The following is a 21,887-nucleotide window of genomic DNA, read 5'->3' as shown; positions in this document are numbered from 1 at the left end:
AAAGCCACCCCCAGCAAATGGGTGCACCTGCTTGTGGCTAATTGTGAGCTTGCACACAGCAACAATCAGCCACCTGCTATCAGAGACTGCTGTAGAAGGGAGTGTAGGCAGTTAGCACACTGGGCATGCTAGCACTTCCTAGAGAAAACTAAGACCCTTGCTGTCTATGCTTGGTGTGGTAGCATCCTCCATTTGTAGAACAGCTTTAAAAAAAAAAAAAAAAAAAAGCCCAAGCCCCAAAGTCGCAATGAGGTCTCCCTTTGTTGCCCAGGTGGGTTTCAAACCCTTGGGCTCAAGTGATCCTCCCATCTTGGCTTCTCAAAGTACTGGGATTACAGGCATGAACCACCATACCAGCTCCGCATTTCACTTTTCTTCTTCAAGCAAAGCACTTCCTTACCTGAAACCCAAATCAAAGGTGCATAAAAAATGTATGTTAAATATAATATCCAAGTGGAAACAGCTACAGAAGCTTCACTTTCTAAACCTAAGCTGTTTAGAAAGTTAACTTGGGGCTGGGTGCAGTGGCTTACACCTGTAATCCCAGCACTTTGGGAGGCGAGATGGATCACTTGAGCCCAGGAGTTCGAGACCAGCCTGGCCAACATGGCGAAACCTCGTCTCTATGAACAATACAGAAAAATTAGTTGGGCGTAGTGGCACACGCCTGTAGTCCCAGCTACTTGGGAGGATGAGGTGGGAGAATCACCTGAGGCCGGGAGGTCGAGGCTGCAATGAGCTATGATCGCCTACTGCACTCCAGCCTGGGTGACAGAGTGAGACCCTGTCTCAAAAAAAAAAAAAAAAAAAGATTAACTTGGGTCTGGAGTTCTTTTTTAACCCACACATAATTGTAACTCAAAATCCTTATTTCAGAAATTGTGTATGTGGATGTAAAAAAGCCATAGTTAAGTGTCTATTTGAACACTCAGTAAAGTCTAAAGCCTGTTATTAAGTGTAAATGTACCATACAGCTTATATATCACGAGAAATTAAAAGATCATGACAGGGGCCTCCCAGGATTTGGGCAAGTCATCACAGCTGAGAACTCTATTTAGTACTGTGTCCCATGCAAACCAAAGATTTACCGTTATTAGGAATGGAGCTAATTGGAAACATTTGCCAGTCTTCTGGTGTTGCCTTGTATAGGCCTTGATGAGAAGTCATTTCTTTGTCTATGCTTACTAGAAACCTGTGATGACCCATCAAGGTTCTGAACTATACTGAAGGAATGGGACAGGATTAGTGATCATAGCAGCTACAAAAGTTTATTTAGGCCGGGCGTAGTAGCTCATGTCTGTAATCCCAACATTTAGGGAGGCTGGGGCGAGCAGATCACTTGAGGTCAGGAGTTCCAGACCAGCCTGGCCAAATGGTGAAACTCCGTCTCTACTTAAAATACAAAAATTAGCTGGGCCTGGTGGCGTGTGCCTGTAGTCCCAGCTACTCAGGAGGCTGAGGCAGGAGAATTGCTTGAACTGGGAGGTGGAGGCTGCAGTGAGCTGAGATCATGCCACTGCCCTCCAGCCTGGGTGACAGAGTGAGACCCTGTCTCAAAAAAAAAAAAAAAAAAAAGTGCATTGAATGTCTGTTAAATAGGTGTAACAGGTGCCAACTTAACTATCAATCAAACCATTTGAGCTGGATCTTCTATTGAAGGATGACAGATTGCATAAACAAGTAATTATTAAAAAGGATCTTGGTTACTATTAATAAACACCAATTTCCTCAACTAATCTACTGGCACTGACCAAGACCTGGGTGATTAGCAGTTTAAGAGCTTTTCACTGGCCAGCTTGCCTTCAAATTGCCCTTTATTGAAAAAGAATATCACGTTTCTTTCAGTTATTTGTAGAACCTGGCCTTCAATGATGAATTCAGCTTATTATCTGCTGGACTTAACAACTAGAAATTTCTAACAGTAAGTTTCTCTCTACTGATTCCTAGGTAAAGCAATATTAAAGGTGACAAACAAAAGAAAACAGTGATTATCATTGTACCCTCATACCCTGACCGGCAGCATCAACATTATTGGATGACTTTCTGGAAAGGCAAATCTCAGGCTCCACCCCAGACTTACTGGATCAGAAAGGCTGAGGGTGGGGCTGAGGGTGGGGCTCAGGAATCTGCTTTTAACAAAGGGCTTAAGAACCACTGCAATAGGATAAACACAACATAAAACAGAGATTTTGGCTAGGTGTGGTGGCTCATGCCTGTAATCCCAGCACTTTGGGAGGCTGAGGCGGGCAGATCACTTGAGGTCAAGAGTTCCAGACCAGCCTGACCAACATGGTGAAACCCCACCTCTACTAAAAATACAAAAAATTAGCTGGGTGTGGTGGTGTGTGCCTGTAGTCCCAGCTACTCAGGAGGCTGAGGCAGGAGAATTGCTTGAACCCAGAAGGCGGAGGTTGCAGTGAGTCAATCTCATGCCACTGCACTCCAGCCTGGGTGACAGAGCGAGACCCTGTCTCAAATAATAATAATAATAATAATAATAATAATATTTTCAAGAAAGAGACTGTAATCAACTCCTTAAATTGTAGAGATGGTCAGGGAGCCTGAGCAAAGCTTTTGGGTGGACAGCTCAGGAGGTTTGTTTTAGGAGACTCTAGCAAGTGACCTCACCTAGCAGTGACAAAACATGAGTGCTGTCATCTAATCCCCCAAAAGAAATACTTCTAAAGGGCCAGGTGCAGTGGCTCATGCCTGTAATCCCAGCACTTTGGGAGGCAGAGGTGGATGGATCACCTGAGGTCAGGAGTTCAAGGCCAGCCTGGCTTTGAGGTGAAACCCTGTCTCTACTAAAAATACGAAAATCAGCTGGGTGTGGTGGCTGGTGCCTGTAATCCCAGCTACTCAGGAGGCTGACGCAGAAGAATCGCTTCAGCCTGGGAGGCGGAGGTTGCAGTGAGCCCAGACCATGCCACTGTACTCCAGCCTGGACAACAGAGCAAGACTCCATATCAAATTAAAGAAAAGAAAAAAAAAATACTTCTAAGGGACAACAGGTCTCTCACTGGGTATTACCAGGTGGCAGAGAGTGGGCTAACCCCTTTCTCTACAGGCATATTATGCTATTAACATCAGTGTCCCTATTTCATGGATGTGAAAACAGAGAGTTAAGAGAGATTAAGTAATTTAAACTCACAAAGCAAATACGACTCCAAACCTGTGCTTTAACAACTTTGCCTTACTCCTCCAGGATTCTAGGAAGAGGGGACAGGAAATAGGGAAGGAGCAGAGGAAAGATTTTAACTTTGAGGCTTCAGCATTTATCATTATGGTAGCCACTGATTAATTCCACCAAAATATGTATTGCTTAGGTGATGACAGTCTACCTTTTAAAACTAGATCAAACTGGATTAACCACATCAAGGATCTGAACATAGATAACAAGACTTAATGTGTTAACAGTGCTTCTTGAACCATACCAAACCAGAACAAACCAAACAACAACCATAGCCTAGTTGTCCCTTAGTAGTGAGGACACCAAATTTAGGGTTTTGTTGTTGTTGTTTTGGGTTTGGTTTTTTGGGTTTGGTTTTTTTTTTTTCCGAGATGGAGTCTCGCTCTGTTGCCCAGGCTGGAGTGCAGTGGCACAATCTCGGCTCACTGCAAGCTCCGCCTCCTGGGTTCAACCGATTCTCCTGCCTCAGCCTCCCGAGTAGCTGGGACTATAGGTGCCTGCCACGATGCCCGGGTAATTTTTATAAGTTTAGTAGAGATGGAGCTTCACCATGTTGGCCAGGCTGGTCTGGAACTCCTGACCTCAAATGATCCGCCCGCCTCGGCCTCCCAAAGTGCTGGGATTACAGGCATGAGCCACCGTGCCCAGCCCCAAATTTAGTTTTTAAAAAACACTTTTACATGAGCTGCAAAACCAGACTCCAGTCATTTTCGGCAGAACCTTAAAACAGAGAGTGCAAACTGCTGCAGGTGAGAAGTCCAATATATCAATTAAAGCTCCTTAAACCACACAAGGTATTCCTGAAGCCCCACTTTTTATACTGACTCAAAAAGCTCAAAGTAAGATTTCTACCCGAATGAGTTATCTCTGTTACTGTTAGGGGATACTAAGGCCTGGGATGGGATGAAGAAAAGAAGAAACAAGCTGACACTTTCATTCACAGTCAAACATATGCAAAGGCAGAAAGCTAGAGCTCAAGTTCATTCAATGCCTAATGCCACTCCTGATTATCGCAAATTAGTTCCAAAAAACTGATTACAGACTGAGCTAACTGTATAACAGCTAAAAGAAAGAGTCCTCCTCACTTCCTACCCAACCAGACTAAACTTAAAAGACAGCAGCTCCACCCAGCCAGGTAAGCGAGGTGAATTCATTTAGTCCAACCCCTAAATGCACAGATAAGAGAAACAAGACCCACTGAAGGTTGAAAACTTACCAAAGTTCCCACAGTAGGTGGCAACAGATCTAAAGGACCAGAGGTTTGTTCTCTGGACAACTGCAGGCTGGAGCACAAGAGGAGGAAGAGGAAGAGGAGAGAATTGGAAAGCTAGGGAGGAACGGAAGAAGAGGGAGGGGCCGGGAAAGGAAACACCCAGCTGGCTGTGCCAGACCTTGCTCTCCTCCCCTCCTATACCACAGGGTCTTTCATTTTTGGAATTTCCTCCCTACCTTTAAACCTTTCTTGATTTAAACCTTTCTTGATCAGACCTTAAACCAAGTCAGGTTGCAGCTATTTACAGAGTGAAAAGTGAGAACTGAAAGAATTATATAAGCCTTTCTCCTGGCCTCTGGCCAAAGCTAGGGATGCCTCCCACTTTTTCTGCGAGAGGTGGGAATTTGTTGGCCCATCCTTCATCCTAAGAAGCGCCTTCACAGGGCTACAGGTGTGAGCATGAAAAGAAGGCCTTCATGGGGGTTTAGGTGTGACCATGCATTTCTAGGCTTCATGCATTTCTAGCGCCTTCACGGGGGTTCAGGTGCGAGCATGCATTTCTACACCATCTCTGGTCCCCAGCTTCCTTAGACCTCTCAGCTCCTCTTTCATAGGATGATAAAAGATATTCTTTGGGCTTTTATTTATGTATTCATTTACTGAGACAGAGTCTCGCTCTGTCGTCCAGGCTGGAGTGCAGTGGTGCGACCTCGGCTGACTGCAACCTCTGCCTCCTGGGTTCAAGTGATTCTCCTGCCTCAGCCTCCTGAGCAGCTGGGATTACAGGCACGCACCAACATGCTCGGCTAATTTTTTGTATTTTTACTAGAGACAAGGTTTCACCACGTTGCCCAGGTTGGCCTCAAACTTCTGAGCTCAGGCAATCGGCCGGCGTTGGCCTCCTAAAGTGCCAGGATTACAGGCGTGAGCCACAGCGCCCATCCACTTTGGGCTCTTAAGGTGGCCATCCTAGGCACTTGCTGTGTGTGACAAGTGGAAGCATTTTACTTACACAAACTCATTTAGTCTTCATAGCACCCAAGATGTTGGTGCTCTAATTTACAGATAAGGAAACTGAGATTTAGAAAGATCACCTAGCTGCCCATCATTTTACTAGAGCTAGTACACAGGCAGCCAGTACATACCTAGGAAAAAATAAAAAATACCAACCAACCAATCAGCTCTATGCCTATGATTTGCAGTAATAAGGTTTGGCCTTCAGAACTGCATTCAGTCCCAGGTCTCCCTGTTCCTAGGAGTTTTGTGGTCTCAGATAAACTAACCTTTGTGAGCCTGGGTTTCCATATTATAAAAATACGAATAGTGACCTGTTGCATAGGATTCTTGGGTATATTACAATAGAATGCAATGAAGGCACTTGCCTATGTTCAATAAATGTGTTCCTTCCTGGCCAGGTGTGGTAGCTCACGCCTGTAATCCAGGCACTTTGGGAGACTGAGGTGGGCAAACTGCTTGAGCCCAGGAGTTTGAGATCAGCCTAGGCAACATGGTGAAATCTCATCTCTACGGAAAATACAAAAATTAGCCAGAAGTGGGGTACACACCTGTAGTCCCAACTACTCGGGAGGCTGAGATGGGAAGATCACTTATGCCCAGGGGGCACATGATCTGCAGTGATCCATGATCATGCCACTGCACTCCAGCCAGGATGACAGAGAAAAATCCTGCCTCAAAACAACAACAACAAAAATGTTCCTTCCTTTCTGATGGTAGCATAATAAACCAAAGATTTTACCAAACACTTTATTCCTACCACTCTCTGCCCAGGCTGGTGGTAGATTATTACTATTGAGAAGAATCCTAAAGGGGTGATCTAGGTTAGAGTTGGCAGATTTAATATACTGGACATACTTATACTAAAAAAGTGTTCGTTGTTCATCTGAAATTCCAATTTAACTGGGCATCCTATATTTTTATTTGCTAAATCTGGCAACTCTAAGGGTTTATAATAAACTGCCTGGGAAAAGAACTTTGAAAGTAACTTGCCAAGTTCCGAGTTGTGAGCAGCTTGGGGCTTGGTTTGACAGAGTCTATTGGCAACCAGTGGAAGCTCAGCCTAGAAACTCACTTTTCCAACATCGTGACTGATCCACAGGATTGGTGTCAGCCTTTTATTTTCTCAGCATTCTACCAAAGATGCATCCTGTAGCAGGAAACCTGCTTGTGTTCTGGGAAGTGCAGTGTCCTCTCAGCTAGAATTCCTTTGTCATTACATTTTTGTCTGTGGCCTAACTTGTAACAGGGGACAATTACTCTGCCCATCCGCATGCTTGATGGGGATCAACTGTCAAGTTATTTGTTTTTAGGTCTAAGGAATTTCTAATGAGAATGAAAATGTGATGAAAGATTTTTCTAAACGTCAGCCAGCTCCCTGAGGACTCCAATCATGTCTACTTTGAACCTTTAACTCTCTTAATAATGGGCAGAAGAAATATCATCCATAAGAATGACTTAGGTTGGGAAGCAGGTTAACATGAAAATCTACAAATATTTAAAAAAAATTATTTTATTTCTCTCCTGTTAAATTCATAGAGACAGAAAGTAGAATGGTGGTGGCCATGGACTGCAGGAGGAGTGAATAGGGAGCTGTTTAATGGGTGCAGAGTTTCTGTTTTTCCAAGATGAAAAAGTTCTGGAGATTGGCTGTACAACATAAACACGTCCAGGCATGGTGGCTCACGCCTGTAATCCCAGCACTTTGGGAAGCTGAGGCGGGCGGATTGCCTGAGGTCAGGAGTTCGAGACCAGCCTGGCCAACATGGTGAAACCCTGTCTCTACTAAAAATACAAAAAATTAGCCGGGTGTGGTGGTGCGTGCCTGTAATCCCAGCTATTCAGGAGGCTGAGGCAGGAGAATTGCTTGAACCCAGGAGGTGGAGGTTGCAGTGAGCCGAGATCATGCCACTTGCACTCCAGCCTGGGTGACAGAGCGAGACTGTGTCTCAAACACACACACACACACACACACACATATCCAACATAAACATTACTTAACACTACCAAACACTATTCTTAAAAATGGTTGAGATGATAAATTTTATGTATATTTTACTACAATTTAAAAAAATTTATTCTTAAATCTAGAGTTAGAAAAGGATACATAGGCCAGGCATGGTGGCTCACGCCTGTAATTTTGGGAGGTCGAGGAGGGTGGATCACAAGGTCAGAAGATGGAGACCATTCTGGCTAACATGGTGAAACCGCATCTCTACTAAAAATACAAAAAATTAGTTAGGTGTGGTGGCATGTGCCTGTAGAACCAGCTACTTGGGAGGCTGAGGCAGGAGAATTGCTTGAACCTGGGAGGCGGAGGTTGCGGTGAGCTGAGATAGCGCCACTGCACTCCAGCCTGGATGACAGAGCAAGACTCTGTCTCAAAAAAAAAAAAAAAAAAAAAAAAAAAAAAACGCGTAAAAGAAAAACAATCAATGCAGATAATGTTTTCCTACAAAAGAATGGAAAGTAATGTGTTTCTCTTCTGGGAAACTTCCTACTAGACAAGTAAAAAATTATTTATGGTCAACTTGAAGCCCCAACTCTTTAATCCTTCTTCCTGTATGTGTGATTCAATGTGTCTTTCCTGATCACACAAAAAAATGGATTAACCGCATTAGCCATCTGAACACTGATAACAAGACTGTATTGTTATGTGTTATGTTATCACTCAGTGTGCTTCCAGAAACAAACCAAAAGGCGTGGAAATGCTTATCAGTGGGGGAATGTAGAATTCTCCCTCAACAATGTCATCTCACAGCTCCTGTAGACTGGATGGTTTGCACTTTGAGAAGTGGAAGTAGTTCATGTCATGCTACTTTCTATTCCTACCGAATGCCACACATGCCTGTGTCTCAGCCAGCCGCTACCTGAAGAGGCCAAGTATGCTGAGTTTCATTTCAGGACCCAGTAGCTGTGAGGGGTGTAACGGCCTGGTCCACTCCAGTGGAGAAAGAAACTGAGAACTCAGATGGGTCAAGAGAGTTACTTCCTGTATAGGACTGATCCTCTGTGGTGTTAGTAACATCTAAAGATGTATTAAGGTAGAATTTAGGGTTTTTGTGTTCATTTAGTTGCATCAGGTTTTTTTTAAGCTGTGAAATGCAAGGGGTTTTGAAATGCAAAATAGTTAAGCTGTGAAATGCAGAAGCCTGACTCCTACTCTGATTCTGCGGTTCATAGAGTAGAGTGTGTGGTCCAGCAAGAGGCTGAAATAAGAGTGGAAAATGCTGCTTATGTGTCCCCTTCTGGGAGATTCATAGCGCTCATGAGCAGATTGAAAACTTAGCCAAGAGAACTTGGGGAACTTTGTTTAACTTTTAACCAAGTATTATAGAGACGAAAACCACTTCTCAAGAGTTTTTTTCAAAAAAGTGTTTTGTTGATTCATCAGAGGCCTGACCTGAAATAAGACAAAAATGTTCCATTTCTGTCAAGTAAGCCTTCTTTATTCTGCTGGCCAGGAAGGTAATGATTCTTACAAATTTGTGTTGGGATACAAAAAAGAAACTGGTTGTGTACAGTCACTCACACCTGTAATCCCAGCACTTCTGGGAGGCCGAGGCTGACAGATTACCTGAGATTCAGGTGTTTGAGACCAGTCTGGCCAACATGGTGAAACCCCATCTCTACTAAAAATAAAAAAATCAGCCAGGCATGGTGGCTAATTTCAAGAAGAATTGCTTGAACCCAGGAGGCGGAGTTTGCAGTGAGCTACGATTGCACCACTGCACTCCAGCCTGGGCAGCACAGCGAGGATCCATCTCAAAACAACAAAACAAAACAAAACAAAACAAAGAAAACCCCGAAAAACAAAAAAGGAAACCTCTGACAGTGGTAAAATGCATGTGATTTGGAGCCCTAATTTGCTACTCTCTAGCTATGTGACCTAAACAGTAAGCTACTTATCAGCTACACAGCTCAGTTTTCCTATATATAAAATGGGGACAATGACAGTGCCATCACAGAGTTGCTGTGAGGATTAAACATATTAATAACAGTAACAATGGCAAATATTGTTTATTGAGACAAAGAAATGGTTCCGGAGAGGCTAGGCAAACTACCCACAGGTACATAACAAGTGGCTGGGCCTGGATTTGAACCCAGGCAGTCAAATTCCAAAGCTCCTCTCTTCACTACAGCCTCCCCGTTGATTCCAGTGGGTACTCAGCATAGCGCCTTGCCCATGGGAGATGATATTTTTATTATTGTCATTGACGGTAAAGGCTCCAGAAATGAAATTAGATTTTACAGCTTTAAGTGCTCCAGAGGTGTAAGAACTAAGGCACAAATTTCTTGAAAGTGTTTTTATCCTCCCTTCATTAACTACTCTCCAGGGCATCCAAAGAAATTCCTTTCCCATGGGAAATAGCTGCATTTTTGTAGCACAGCTGTAAATTGTGAATATTCCCTTCCCACTTGAAGCTGGGTGTTAACATACTCTCATTCTGACCCAGCACTGAATTGCAAAATGTAGTCACTCACTTTTTCTTACAAGTAGAAGCATCCTAGTCACGTAGTTACTTGGTAATTTTCACCTCTCAAAATCTTAAAAAAAAAAAAAAAAAAAAAAAAAGGCCGGGCTCAGTTGCTCATGCCTGTAATCTGTAATCCCAGCACTTTGGGAGGCCGAAGACAGTGGATCATGAGGTCAGGAGTTCAACACCAGCCTGGCCAACATGGTGAAACCCCGTCTCTACTAAAAAATACAAAAATTAGCCAGGCGTGGTGGCGGGCACATGTAATCTCAGCTACTCGGGAGGCTGAGGCAAGAGAATCGCTTGAACCCGGACAGCAGAGGTTGCAGTGAGCCGAGATCACACTACTGCACTCTAGCCTGGGCAACAAGAATGAAACTCTGTCTCCCAAAAAAAAAAAAAAAAAAAGCTTTGCTTTTACAAACTCATTTGTGGCTGGCAGCTGGGTGATAAAGCCTTGCCTCCTTGCCGTGTCAGCTTTCAGGAATTCTCTGTTTGTCTGTGTTGTGTTACCCAAGTAGCCTGTTATCTTTGCAGTTTAAGGGCTAACTTGGAAATTCAGACTGTCTTCTATTTAAAGAAAATGGAAGTCCCCACTCCACTATTTTTTTAATTAACTTTCAGAGAGCAGGGTTTCCTACTGGTTATGATAATGTTAACTTAAAATACTCTGAAGGGAATACGGCAGGAAGCAAAATAAAAAGGAGAGGATTGCTGTTTTTAAAGGCATTCTAGGAAGAAGAGTTTGAACAAAGCCATGAAGGCAGATAGCATGGGCTATGCGGAGAAAAAAGGAAGAGAGGCATGAGCAGATACTAAGGAGTATGCACAGCAGAGAATGGGAGATTAAATGTGTAATGCCAACCAAGTATGGGCTTGAATACCAGGTTGTGGTGGTGTTGGTGGGCAGGTGTCTGTGTGCAATGAGAAATTAAGAGATTTTTAGAAATGAACAATGATCAAATCTATGTCGTAGGAAGGTAGCTGGAGGTTACGCACAGGCAGTAGTGTGTGGCGGAATCAGAACAGATCTGAGAACTCATCAGCAATGTAACAATCTCTTTGGGCTTAAATTTTACATTTATTACTTTGTTCAATGGAGATAATAGCTATTGTGGTAAGACTGAATGAAATCAGACATTGACATTTAAAATAATGCTGTAGGCCAGGTACGGTGGCTCACGCTTGTAATCCCAGCACTTTGGGAGGCCTAGATGGGCAGATCACCTGAGGTCAGGAGTTCGAGACCAGCCTGGCCAACGTGGTGAAACCCCGTCTCTACTAAAAATACAAACAATAGCTGGGCATGGTGGTGCTCATCTGTAATCCCAGCTACCCGGGAGGCTGAGGTACGAGAATTGCTTGAACCCGGGAGTTGGAGGTTGCTGTGAGGAACCTCACACCACTGCACTCCAGCCTGGGCAACAGAGTGAGATTCCATCTCAAAAAATAATATATAAAATAACACTGTAATACCCAATTATTAGCTCAACACATAATTCACACACACACACTTTTACAGTCAGGCTGAGTGGGAGGGAATGAGGGCTGAGAAAGTTGCGGTGCTGATCAACAGAAGGAAAGGAGGGAGCTGTCTGACAGGTGGAAAAAAGATGGGAAAGGAAAGGGGAAATCCTCAGAGAGCATTCGAGAGAGAATGGAGCTGTAATTCAAAGGCAGACACTGGAAGAGGAGCTGGTTTGGAGGCTGGGCTGTTGGTGAGGTCAGCTTCGGAAATGCTCAATTCAAGAAAGAGGTGGATATTCACAAGGAGTGGACCAGAGCAGCCTTAAGAATTAGGTGTTCAGTCATTGTTTTTACTGAAAAAGCCACTTTGCCTAGGAAGGTATTTGGGGACATATTTTGGTCAATGTTTGTTTGTTTATTATGGTTTTTGAGACAGAGTCTCAATGCCTGTAGTCCCAGCTGCTTGGGAGGCTGAAGCAGGAGAATCGCTTGAACCCAGGAGGCGGAGGTTGCAGTGAGCCAAGATGGCGCCATTGCACTTCAGCCTGGGCGACAGAGCGAGACTCTGTCTCAAAAAAAATCCCAGCATTTTGGGAGGCTGAGGCGGGCGGATCACTGAGGTCAAGATTTTGAGACCAGCCTGGACAACATGGTGAAACCTTGTCTCTACTAAAAATACAAAAATTAGCCGGGCATGGTGGTATGTGCCTGTAATCCCAGTTACTTGGGAGGCTGAGGCAGGAGAACTGCTTGAACCCGGGAGGTGGAGGTTGCAGTGAGCTGCACTCCAGCCTGGGCGACAGAGCAAGACTAAAAATAAATACACATAGATGTTCATCACAGCATTATTTATATCAGCTTTATGTGGAAAAAAAGCTAATATAAATAAGGCCATGATGAACATCTTTTTTCCCATTATTGGGAAAAAATATTTCCCAATATTTATGGAAACAAATGTTTCCCAATATTATATGGGAAACAGGTAATATTTGTAACAATAGGGGAGTCCATCATGTCCATCAGTTTGGTAAAATAAGATGGATTGATTACAGGAACTGTTCTACTTTATAAATGCAATATTAATTAATGCAATCCTCACAGCAATCCTATGGAGTGTGTATTACAATTGTAAGTCCCATTTTACAGATGAGGAAACTGAGGCTTGGAGATTTTAAGTAATTTGTTCAAGATTACACAGGTAATAAGTAGCCGACCTGGCATTTGAATCAGGCTGTCTGGTTCCACAGTCTTTGCTCTAACCACTACAACATTGCCTCATGGTATTTTATTTTGCCTGACTTCCTTTGTGTGTGCATGTGTGTGTGTTTTTGTTTTTTGTTTTTTTTAAGACAGAGTCTTGCTCTGTTGCCCAGGCTGGAGTGCAGTGGCACGATCTCTAGCTCACTGTAACCTCCACCTCCAGGTTCAAGCGATTCCTCCCCAGGAGCTGGTATTACAGATGTGTGCTGCCATGCACAGCTAACTTTTGTATTTTTCGTAGAGACAACGTTTTGCCATGTTGGCCAGGCTAGTCTCAAACTCCTGGCCTCAAGTGATCCGCCTATCTCGGCCTCCTAAAATGCTGGGATTACAGAAGTGAGCCATTGCACCTGGCCTTGGCTGATTTTCTTTTTCTTTTTCTTTTTTTTTTGTGACAGAGTCCCACTCTGTCATCCAGAATGGAGTGCAGTGGCACCATCTTGGCTCACTGTAACCTCCACCTCCTGGGTTCAAGCAGTTATCTTGCCTCAGCCTTCCAAGTGGCTGGGACTACAGGCGTGTGCGACCGTGGCAGGCTAATTTTTTCTTTTTTTGAGACAGAGTTTCACTCTTGTTGCCCAGGCTGGAGTGCAATGGCGCGATCTCGGCTCACCACAGCCTCTGCCTCCCGGGTTCAAGCGATTCTCCTGCCTCAGCCTCCCAAGTAGCTGGGATTACAGGCATGTGCCACCATGCCCAGCTAATTTTGTATTTTTAGTAGAAACGGGGTTTCTCCATGTTGGCCAGGCTAGTCTCGAACTCCTGACCTCAGGTGATCACCTGCCTCGGCCTCCCAAAGTGCTGGGATTACAGACATGAGCCACTGTGCTCGGCGCCTGACGCCTGATTTTCTCAGAAGAGTTTTATAACAAGGCAGGGTACGATGGCTTGCACCTGTAATGTCGACACTTTGGGAGGCCAACATAGGCAGATCAGCTGAGCCCAGGAGTTTGAGACCAGCCTGGGTAACATGGTGAATCCCTGTTTCTACAAAAAATACAAAAATTAGCCAGGTGTGATGGTGTGTACCTGTAGTCCCAGCCACTCAGGAGGCTGAGATGAAAGAACTGATTGAGCCAGGAAGTGGAGGTTATAGTGAACTAAGATCATGCCACTGCACAACAGCCTGTGTGACAGAACAATGCTCTATCTCAAAAATAAACAAAAACAAAATAAAACAAAACAAAAACAAAGAGGAGTTTTAGAACAAAACCTTGGAGGAAAAACATATCCTCTCTATTCAGGGGAGGAGAAGATCAGATAGGGAGAGCATGGTAATTTGCAAAGTGCTCCCACATCTCCTCAAAACCAACCTGCAAAGCCATTGTTTTGATTAACTCCAATTTACAGATGAGGGAACCGAGGCTCAGAAAGGATAAGTGACCACTCAGAGGGATGCTGCCAGTCTGCATGATTTCCAGTCCCACGCTCTCTCCACTACTTAGTGTAGTTTGGACAATTTCAAAACAGTGTGCGCCACTTCAACCTCGTGATCACTCAGGAAAACCACCAAGAACAAGCTTAAGTGAAGGCAAGGGTCTGGACTGGGCTTGCCCAGAATTAACTCGCCAGCCTTGATGTCCTAGGGCTCAAATGTTTGAACAACTGAAGGACTGTCCCTTTTAGGCCTTCCTTTGCCTCAGGCAAGGGATCTTCCCTAAGGAAGGTTTGTGAAATTAACCTTTCTTTTTCTATTCCCCACCTCCCCGACAACTATAGGTTATTACAGCTTCTTCAGACCAAACTTAGTCTCAAAAGTCTCATCAGAGGTAGATAAGAGACCAGACAGGATGATAGTAATAATGAGGATAATAATAACTAAATTAATAATAATAGCCCAAGGGTGTAGATTACTTGCTATAAGCCAGATGTTGCCCTGGGCAACGTTTACATACATTTGATTCTCATGACAGTTTTATGGGAAAGATTCAATTTTACCGATGAGGAAACTGAGGCTCAGAGGGTGTCAGTCACAGGCTTGACTGGGGCTAAGTGGGGAAGGTGGGTTAGCAATCCATTGAGTGTGAGCTTTTGGGCCCTGAAACCCTCATTCACAAATTGACTTTAGAATCACCCCCCGTATGATTTCTTATCCAGGGTTGTTTTTTAAAAATCACCCCCGTAAGTGACTGTGTTCCTTGCATATCTGATATTCCCAGGAAACGTGGCTTTTCTGGGAAAGACAACAGTAGAGACACAGTAGCTTTTTTTTGAGTCTCACTCCGTCACCCAGGCTGGAGTGCAGTGGCGCCATCTTGGCTCACTGCAACCTTCGCCTCCCAGGTTCAAGCAATTCTCCTGCCTTAGCCTCCTGAGTAGCTGGGATTACAGGTGCCTGCCACCATGCCCAGCTAATTTTTTTTTTTTTTTTTTTTGAGACGGAGTCTAGCTCTTTTGCCCAGGCCAGACTGCAGTGGTGCTATCTCGGCTCACTGCAAGCTCCGCCTCCCGGGTTCACGCCATTCTCCTGCCTCAGCCTCCCGAGTAGCTGACACTACAGGCGCCCGCCACCGCCCCCGGCTAATTTTTTTGTATTTTTAGTAGAGACAGGGTTTCACTGTGTTAGCCAAGATGGTCTCGATCTCCTGACCTCGTGATCTGCCCGCCTCGGCCTCCCAAAGTGCTGGGATTACAGGCGTGAGCCACCATGCCCAGCCTCAGGCGTGAGCCTTTAATGATACTAATGGTCTATAAACTACCTTATGCTCTTTTTTTTTTTTTTTTTAAATCTCCTGCCCCTTTCTTTCCATTAAAAACAATTGGTGTTTGATTTTCATGATTTCTTCAAATTTCTTAACCTAGAAAAATGTAAATACACACACACACACACACATATATATATATAGAGAGAGAGCACAGAACAGAACTGGTGGGAGATTGTGGTGAGGAATCATGGTGTTTTAAGTGGCATCCTTGAACATTCTACCAAAGCCAAATGGGAAGATGACGAGAGTGTTGGGAGTTTCCGAAGTGAAGTACAACTCCGTAGCTGGAAGTTTTCAAGGTTGGAAGGCATTATTTTGTTAGTCCGTTAAGGGGCACATTATTCAAAGACTTGGCTGGGAATGAGTGCTAGGTGATCTGTAAATAATCTACGAGTAACGTCTACCAGGAGTCGAACATTAACATCGTAGAGGCCAGGCTTTCAAAGGGGTCATTGGCCTACAAAGGGAAGCATTGCCTCCACCCTTTAACTGTTTCTCTACAACTCCAACGATTGCATTAAAAGGACAGAATGGAGCAGGTAAAGGGTGAATTCAAATATAAACACTCTCTGTGGATGTGGCCAGTGAGGCAGTTAGAAACATTAAGTGTCTCCGCAGCAACAAATACAACTGTTAGGTCAAGTGTATGAAGGGTGAGGCCCCTTCGGGGCAGCTGTGAAAGAAAGCCCCTATTAATCCCTTAACTAAGCAGCTGATGGATTTAATCTTTTTGTGCATACATTATAACTCTTCGAACACAAGATTATTGTAAGTTTTTTTTTTTATCAGCATAAGCTATCAAAGTTTTTTTATAGATTTCTTCATCTCACTAATTAACAGATGACAGAAAACAGAACTTTGGAGAGCTTCTGGTTACAATTCGCTGTCATTCTGGCTTCAAAAACTGTAAGAAAGCATCATTCCCTGATTCATTCACAAAAAGAATAGGTCTCTATTTGAAGAGATCTCAGTCTCCTGCCTTAGAGATCTACTATCCTTTGATTTTGTATCCATTGTTATTTAAAATAACCACATAAAATGATTCTTTAGGGTTATTTTGCATAATAATATCAGAAAAGAAAAGCATTACCTGGTATAATCTCCCTTGGCTTCCTGAAAACAACAAACAAAAACAAATAGTGTTGATCAATATGTATCTTTGTCAAGCTAAATGAGTTTTATCTTGATTACTTTCCCCTCTTAAAGTTCCTGAGTTTTGTTTTGAAGAGTGTTTCTCAGAAATACTCTCCCTATAGCCATAAGAAGAATTAGGCGTTGATAAGAAAACCCTGACTGTCCTGTTAGGAATATTCCTTATTCTTAACAAAGGAAACATATATATGTGAAAAAGCACAAACAATTATTTCTCACTGTACGTTTTTAAGATCACATGATAAATGCTTTTCATTCAAGTGGCACACTTTTTAGACTGGAGGAAGACCTTTTAAACCACAATACAGGTAAACCAACACATACTATTTGTTTTCCCTTTACTTTTTAGACCAGCATGGAAACAACTAATGCCTTTAAGAACTAGAGGGCTCTTTTACTGGACCACAAGAAAATGTATACAAAAGTTACTAAATTTAAATGAAAATTACAGCTGTTGTAACAACTGCTGCCTCCCAAATTCAAGTATCCCAGAGCTCTCTTCCAGGAATATGGGTTTAACTCTTATCCTTCAGAGCAATCTAAATTTCATTTTTCTTTGAGACTCACAATATCACATTGTAGCTCATGCAAACTATTCTCAAGCAGAAGACGGTGGCTCACATTTTTCATCGGCAAACAACTAACTGGCTTAAAAATCCCACAGACACTGGCCCATGCAAAAGTTTCAGAGTTGCAGGCAGTTAACAAAAACGAAGAAACACAAGGGAGCTGCTAAGAGGCAGTTTGTCCAATCTTACCTGTAAAATAAACGCTGCTAACTTGAAGATGGTTTCGCTGTCTACTTCAATTTGCCCCTGTTGATGGAAAAGGAAAGCATCATTGAACATGGGGCTGTCCTAGATTGTAGCAAATGGCTCTGAAGTTGAGGAAGCTGTCACAGCTTGGCACCTCCAGTTTACGATCAAATGCAGATCATACCATTGCAGGGGAAAGTGGGGGGTGTCGAGAGACTCATTGAGGGTTAAGGCGAAACCACTGTGTGTGTGTGTGTGTGTGTGTCTATTTTAAATAGCTGTGGTGAGGGATTATGTTTAGAGAGCAGTATTCAGGAAGAAACGGGAATGACTTTGAGGCTAAACATTCAGAAAACTTCTAAATGAAAAAATTTTATCTCTGCAAGTTCATTTTTAAGCACTCTGCAGAATTTCCTAGATTCATTTACTGAGTGTTTTCCTGGGATAATTTTTTCCCCTGTGTTATAGTACGGTTATTTCAGTATACACACAATGCAAATATTATTAAAAATATAAACTCACTTCTGTGTCAATGACACATTGTTGAGTTCATATTTGTACTATTATAGATAAAATGTGAGGCCTTAAAAATCAGTTACAGCAAATGCTTTGAAGACTAAAATTCTGTTGATTTACATTGAAGTTTGAGGAACTCTAATTTATCAGTTTTCCTTTTTTTTTTTTTTTTTAATCATTCAAAACCCCAAAGAAAAATTGGAGCTCTGGGCCTTGGTAAAGAATGCTTTTTCAGGGCCTGGCACAGTGGCTCATCCCCATAATCCCAGTACTCTGGGAGGCTGAGGGAGAAGGATCACTTGAGGCCAGGAGTTTGAGACCAGCTTGAGCAACATAGAGAGACCTCATCTCTACCAAAAAAAAAAAAAAAAAAAAAGCTTTTTCAGTAGTCCAGTAGGGATGCATAGATATGTGCAGAAAGGGTATAGCTCTATCAATAATACTCATATGCACCTTTATATTTTTTAAACTGCGATGATACATGAAATATTATTACTGAACCATATTATAACAATGAATGGTATAGAGGTGTCTTTATTTTAAAAAAAGGTTTTAGTGGTAATGTTAGCTTATAAGTTTTAACAAATGCAAAAACAATTCTATGTAACCCCATTATTGCCCAAGTCCTGTATAATTAGTACTTGAAAGGGCATAGTATTTAAGAACATGGAATTGTGGAAATTGCCCTGCATTCTTTCTTCCTCCCTTTCACCTCTTGAATCTGAGCTGGAGTGTTTCCTAGTTATACCAAGTGCATCAATGGGGAGATTAAGTCGTTTTAAAGTAAATATACAATAGACAGGTTCAGAGAGGTAGTTATGCTCAGTGAGGATTTCTGAAAGGATTGTGCTTTTCTCTCAGGTTTTCATGTGATTTGAAGAGGGTTCTCAAAAAACAAACAATAATTATTTTAAAACCCATGAAATAAAATGAGCAAATAAAAACCCCAGGGTGTTACAATGCCAGCAGTGATAATTATTCATGTTTCCCTTATATTACAAGATGAAAACAAATTAATTTCATCCTCTAACACACAGGCCGCCCTTCTGAAACCTGAGGAGAGGATCTGCTTCAAAGTTTTTTGCCTCAAAAGCTGACAGGCCCAGAGCCTTGGAATTCAAAGCTCGCCCATAATCTCTAGAAACAGATTACAAAATCAAAGGGAAGCCAGGTTGATTGCAGAAATCAACTGCCCTCTGCCTTTCAGGCAGGAGACGTTGGCTTTCCAATCTGGTGAAAGACGATGAGGCGGTTCATCCAACAGGTGAGGTGGGTGTTGATCAAGATTAAATTTTAGAAAGGCTACATTCCTTAGTTCAAAGAAAAAGAAACTCACGGCAAGGGAGGAGGGCTAACAGGAGAACTCAAAAACATCATTGGGTTTGAAATTAGGCAGGAACTCAAAGTTAAAGTCAAATGTGTCTTAAGATCTTAGAGAAGAAAAAATTACTTAAGATGTTAAAAACGCTAAAGCTGAATAAAGTAAATTGAAAATTACTGCCAACTCCTCTGACATCCCACGACCCACCTTTGCCTCATCAGAACCTCAGACAAGTCACCTGAAAAATATTTCAGACACCAACTTTTCAATTTAGTAAATGGAAGTTCAGCAGACAGAAAAACCTACAGCAGATATTCTTAGGGAAGCAGCCAAATAATTTTCTACTTTTGAAGGGTTATTAAGTATTAAAAATGCTGAAATGAGGAACTGAGCAAGACAAGTACCAGGCTCAGACAGCTCCAGAAGAGTGGGGAGCAAATATCCAACTCACCTGTGGACTTTTCCACCTACACAAGTGGCCCCAATACAGTTCTGGTGGAGGAGGGTGACGGTGCGGTGAAGGAGTGGGCTCTAGCAAAATCTTGTTCCAGGAAGAGAAGAGAACGCATGCTTTGGCAAAGGCCCATATTCTTTTAAAACCCTCAGCCCCTACCTCACCTTCCATTGAACAATCACCTCTAGAAATCCCAGGCAACAAATTTTGAGTCCTAATACTGACTGCCAAAGTTCTTTGACTCATTCATGGAGTTTACTAAACAATATATCATTCAGCTGTAACACTATTTGCCCAGTTCTCTGCAATTTCATTTGGTGAAATTTAATTAAGACTTATAAAGAACTCCAGGATTTCAAGCCTGAAGTGTAAAACCTATTTTGGAAGTGCCGTCTGCCCAGGACGGAACATTGCTTTTACTCCCAACCATGGCAACAGAGGTAACCTTATAGGTACTGGGCAACCCAACACTTGAGAGAAGGATCTCCTCAAAGAGAGAGGTAACGGGATCCTTCAGTGGGTTTCCATGACTGTCATGGATAAACAAAGAGAACCAGAGAAGTGAGTCAGATGATGTGGCTGAATGCACAAAGGTAATATGAACAGTATCAAGTCCTGGTGCCACACCCTCATGGCTAATTTAGCTGGATTTTAAATTCAATCAGTAGGTCACTGGGTTCAGGTGCCACATAGGACATCTCATTTTTGTCTTTGGCTTCTTGGCTCTGTTGACCAAGACACCAGGCTAATGAGGTGAATTCTAGGTTTTGATTGCCAAGTAGGAGAAGAGAATCAAAGACGGTTTTGGGGCTTGCAAAGGAAGTTAGTGAAAATATGATTCCTATTTTTTTTTTTTTGCAGATGATGGGAGGCAATGAGGATCAGGAAGATGAAGTGTAATGTCCAATCCCCTTGAACATGGCAACTCTGGACTCCCTGTCCAGTGCTCTTTCCAGTCTACCGTGCACTAGTTAACTTTTTATGACTCCAGTGCAAATGTCTCATCAGGAATCCTCCAAAGGTATGTTTTTGGTAAAAACTGGAAACAGGTGAGGCTGTGGAAAAATGAATCCAAATGCTACCTCCACTGTTGCTGGGACTGTATGTTATCAACACACACTCTCAAAGTAGAGTGGGAAAATATTTCTTAAGACTGATTCTGCTCTTCCCATATGGATCAGTACTTCATGGAAACTTATCTGCGCTACAGCAATGAATATTAATACTGTGGTCACAAATGCTTAGGATTTAGACATACTTGAGAAACTACTGGGACACCTCAGTTTGTTTCCAAGCCTACTACTAATTATCTATTTTAAGTATCAGTCTTTAAAATTAACTTGTAGAACACCAACAAATAAATGTAGAAGAAATGAAAAAGAAAATTACCCTTGCACCTCTCCTAGTACTAATTGATTCAGACAATAATCTTCAATAAATAAAAACTATTTATTGAAGTCTGGCTCAGTGGCTCACACCCATAATCCCAGGACTTTGGGAGGCTGAGGTGGGGTCACTGCTTGAGCTCAGGAGTTTGAGATCTGCCTGGGCACCATAGTGAAACCCTGCTCTACAAAATATCAAAAATTAGCTGGGTGTAGTGGCTCATGTCTATATTCTCACTACCAGGGAGGCTGAGGTGGGAGGATGGCTTGAGCCTGGGATGTCGAAGCTGCAGTGTGCCGTGATCATGCCACTGCACTTCAACCTGGGCAACAGAGCAAGACCCTATCTCAAAAACAAAAAATAAAAAACTCACAACTTTTTTTTTGTTTGTTTTGTTTTGTTTTGTTTTACGGAGTCTCATGCTGTCGCCCAGGCTGGAGTGCCGTGGCATGATCTCGGCTCACCACAACCTCCACCTCCCGGGTTCAAGCGATTCTCCTGCCTCAGCCTCCCAAGTAGCTGGGATTACAGGCGTCTGCTACCATGCCCGGCTAATTTTTGTATTTTTTTAGTAGAGATGAGGTTTCACCATGTTGGCCAGGCTAGTCTTGAACTCCTGACCTCAGGTGATCCACCTGTCTTGGCCTCCCAAAGTTCTGGGATTACAGGCGTAAGCCACTGCACCCAGCCAAAACCCACAACTTTTGAGTGAAAGTTTGACGAGAAACAGGACAGGATATTTACGTAATCACAAATACCTCTCCATAGATTACTTATTAATCACAAAAGGGAAAACAGTTAACTCTTCCAAGGGAAGCTGACACATACCATCTTAACCCCGTGATGAGATATTGCCAATAATGGGATAGATCAGCTTCATGAGCCTCTTGATCGTAAGGTATGCATGGAGAATGACACAACCCCACCGATCCTATGAAATGAAAATGTTTCACGACTGGAAATTGGGGGCTGGGAA

General features: G+C 42.9%; 1 protein-coding gene across 3 annotated transcripts in view; it reads right to left on the bottom strand.

Moving 5' to 3' along the window:
- Nucleotides 1–21,887, bottom strand: part of FRMD4B (FERM domain containing 4B) — a 370,979-nt gene that overhangs the window by 61,755 nt on the left and 287,337 nt on the right. For all 3 annotated transcript variants that reach the window (XM_054551889.2, XM_054551891.2, XM_054551890.2), the window contains 2 exons: nt 17,238–17,294; nt 16,418–16,440 (listed from right to left, as the gene is read on the bottom strand). In XM_054551889.2, the coding sequence (XP_054407864.2) occupies nt 16,418–16,440; nt 17,238–17,294 (80 nt within the window). The remainder of the gene's footprint in view (nt 1–16,417; nt 16,441–17,237; nt 17,295–21,887) is intronic.

This window comes from Pongo abelii, chromosome 2 (genome assembly GCF_028885655.2).
Source record: "Pongo abelii isolate AG06213 chromosome 2, NHGRI_mPonAbe1-v2.0_pri, whole genome shotgun sequence".
Taxonomy (NCBI): Eukaryota; Metazoa; Chordata; class Mammalia; order Primates; family Hominidae; genus Pongo; species Pongo abelii.
The sequence above is the reverse complement of the archived record's forward strand: the minus strand, read 5'-3'. Positions and strand labels throughout refer to the sequence as shown.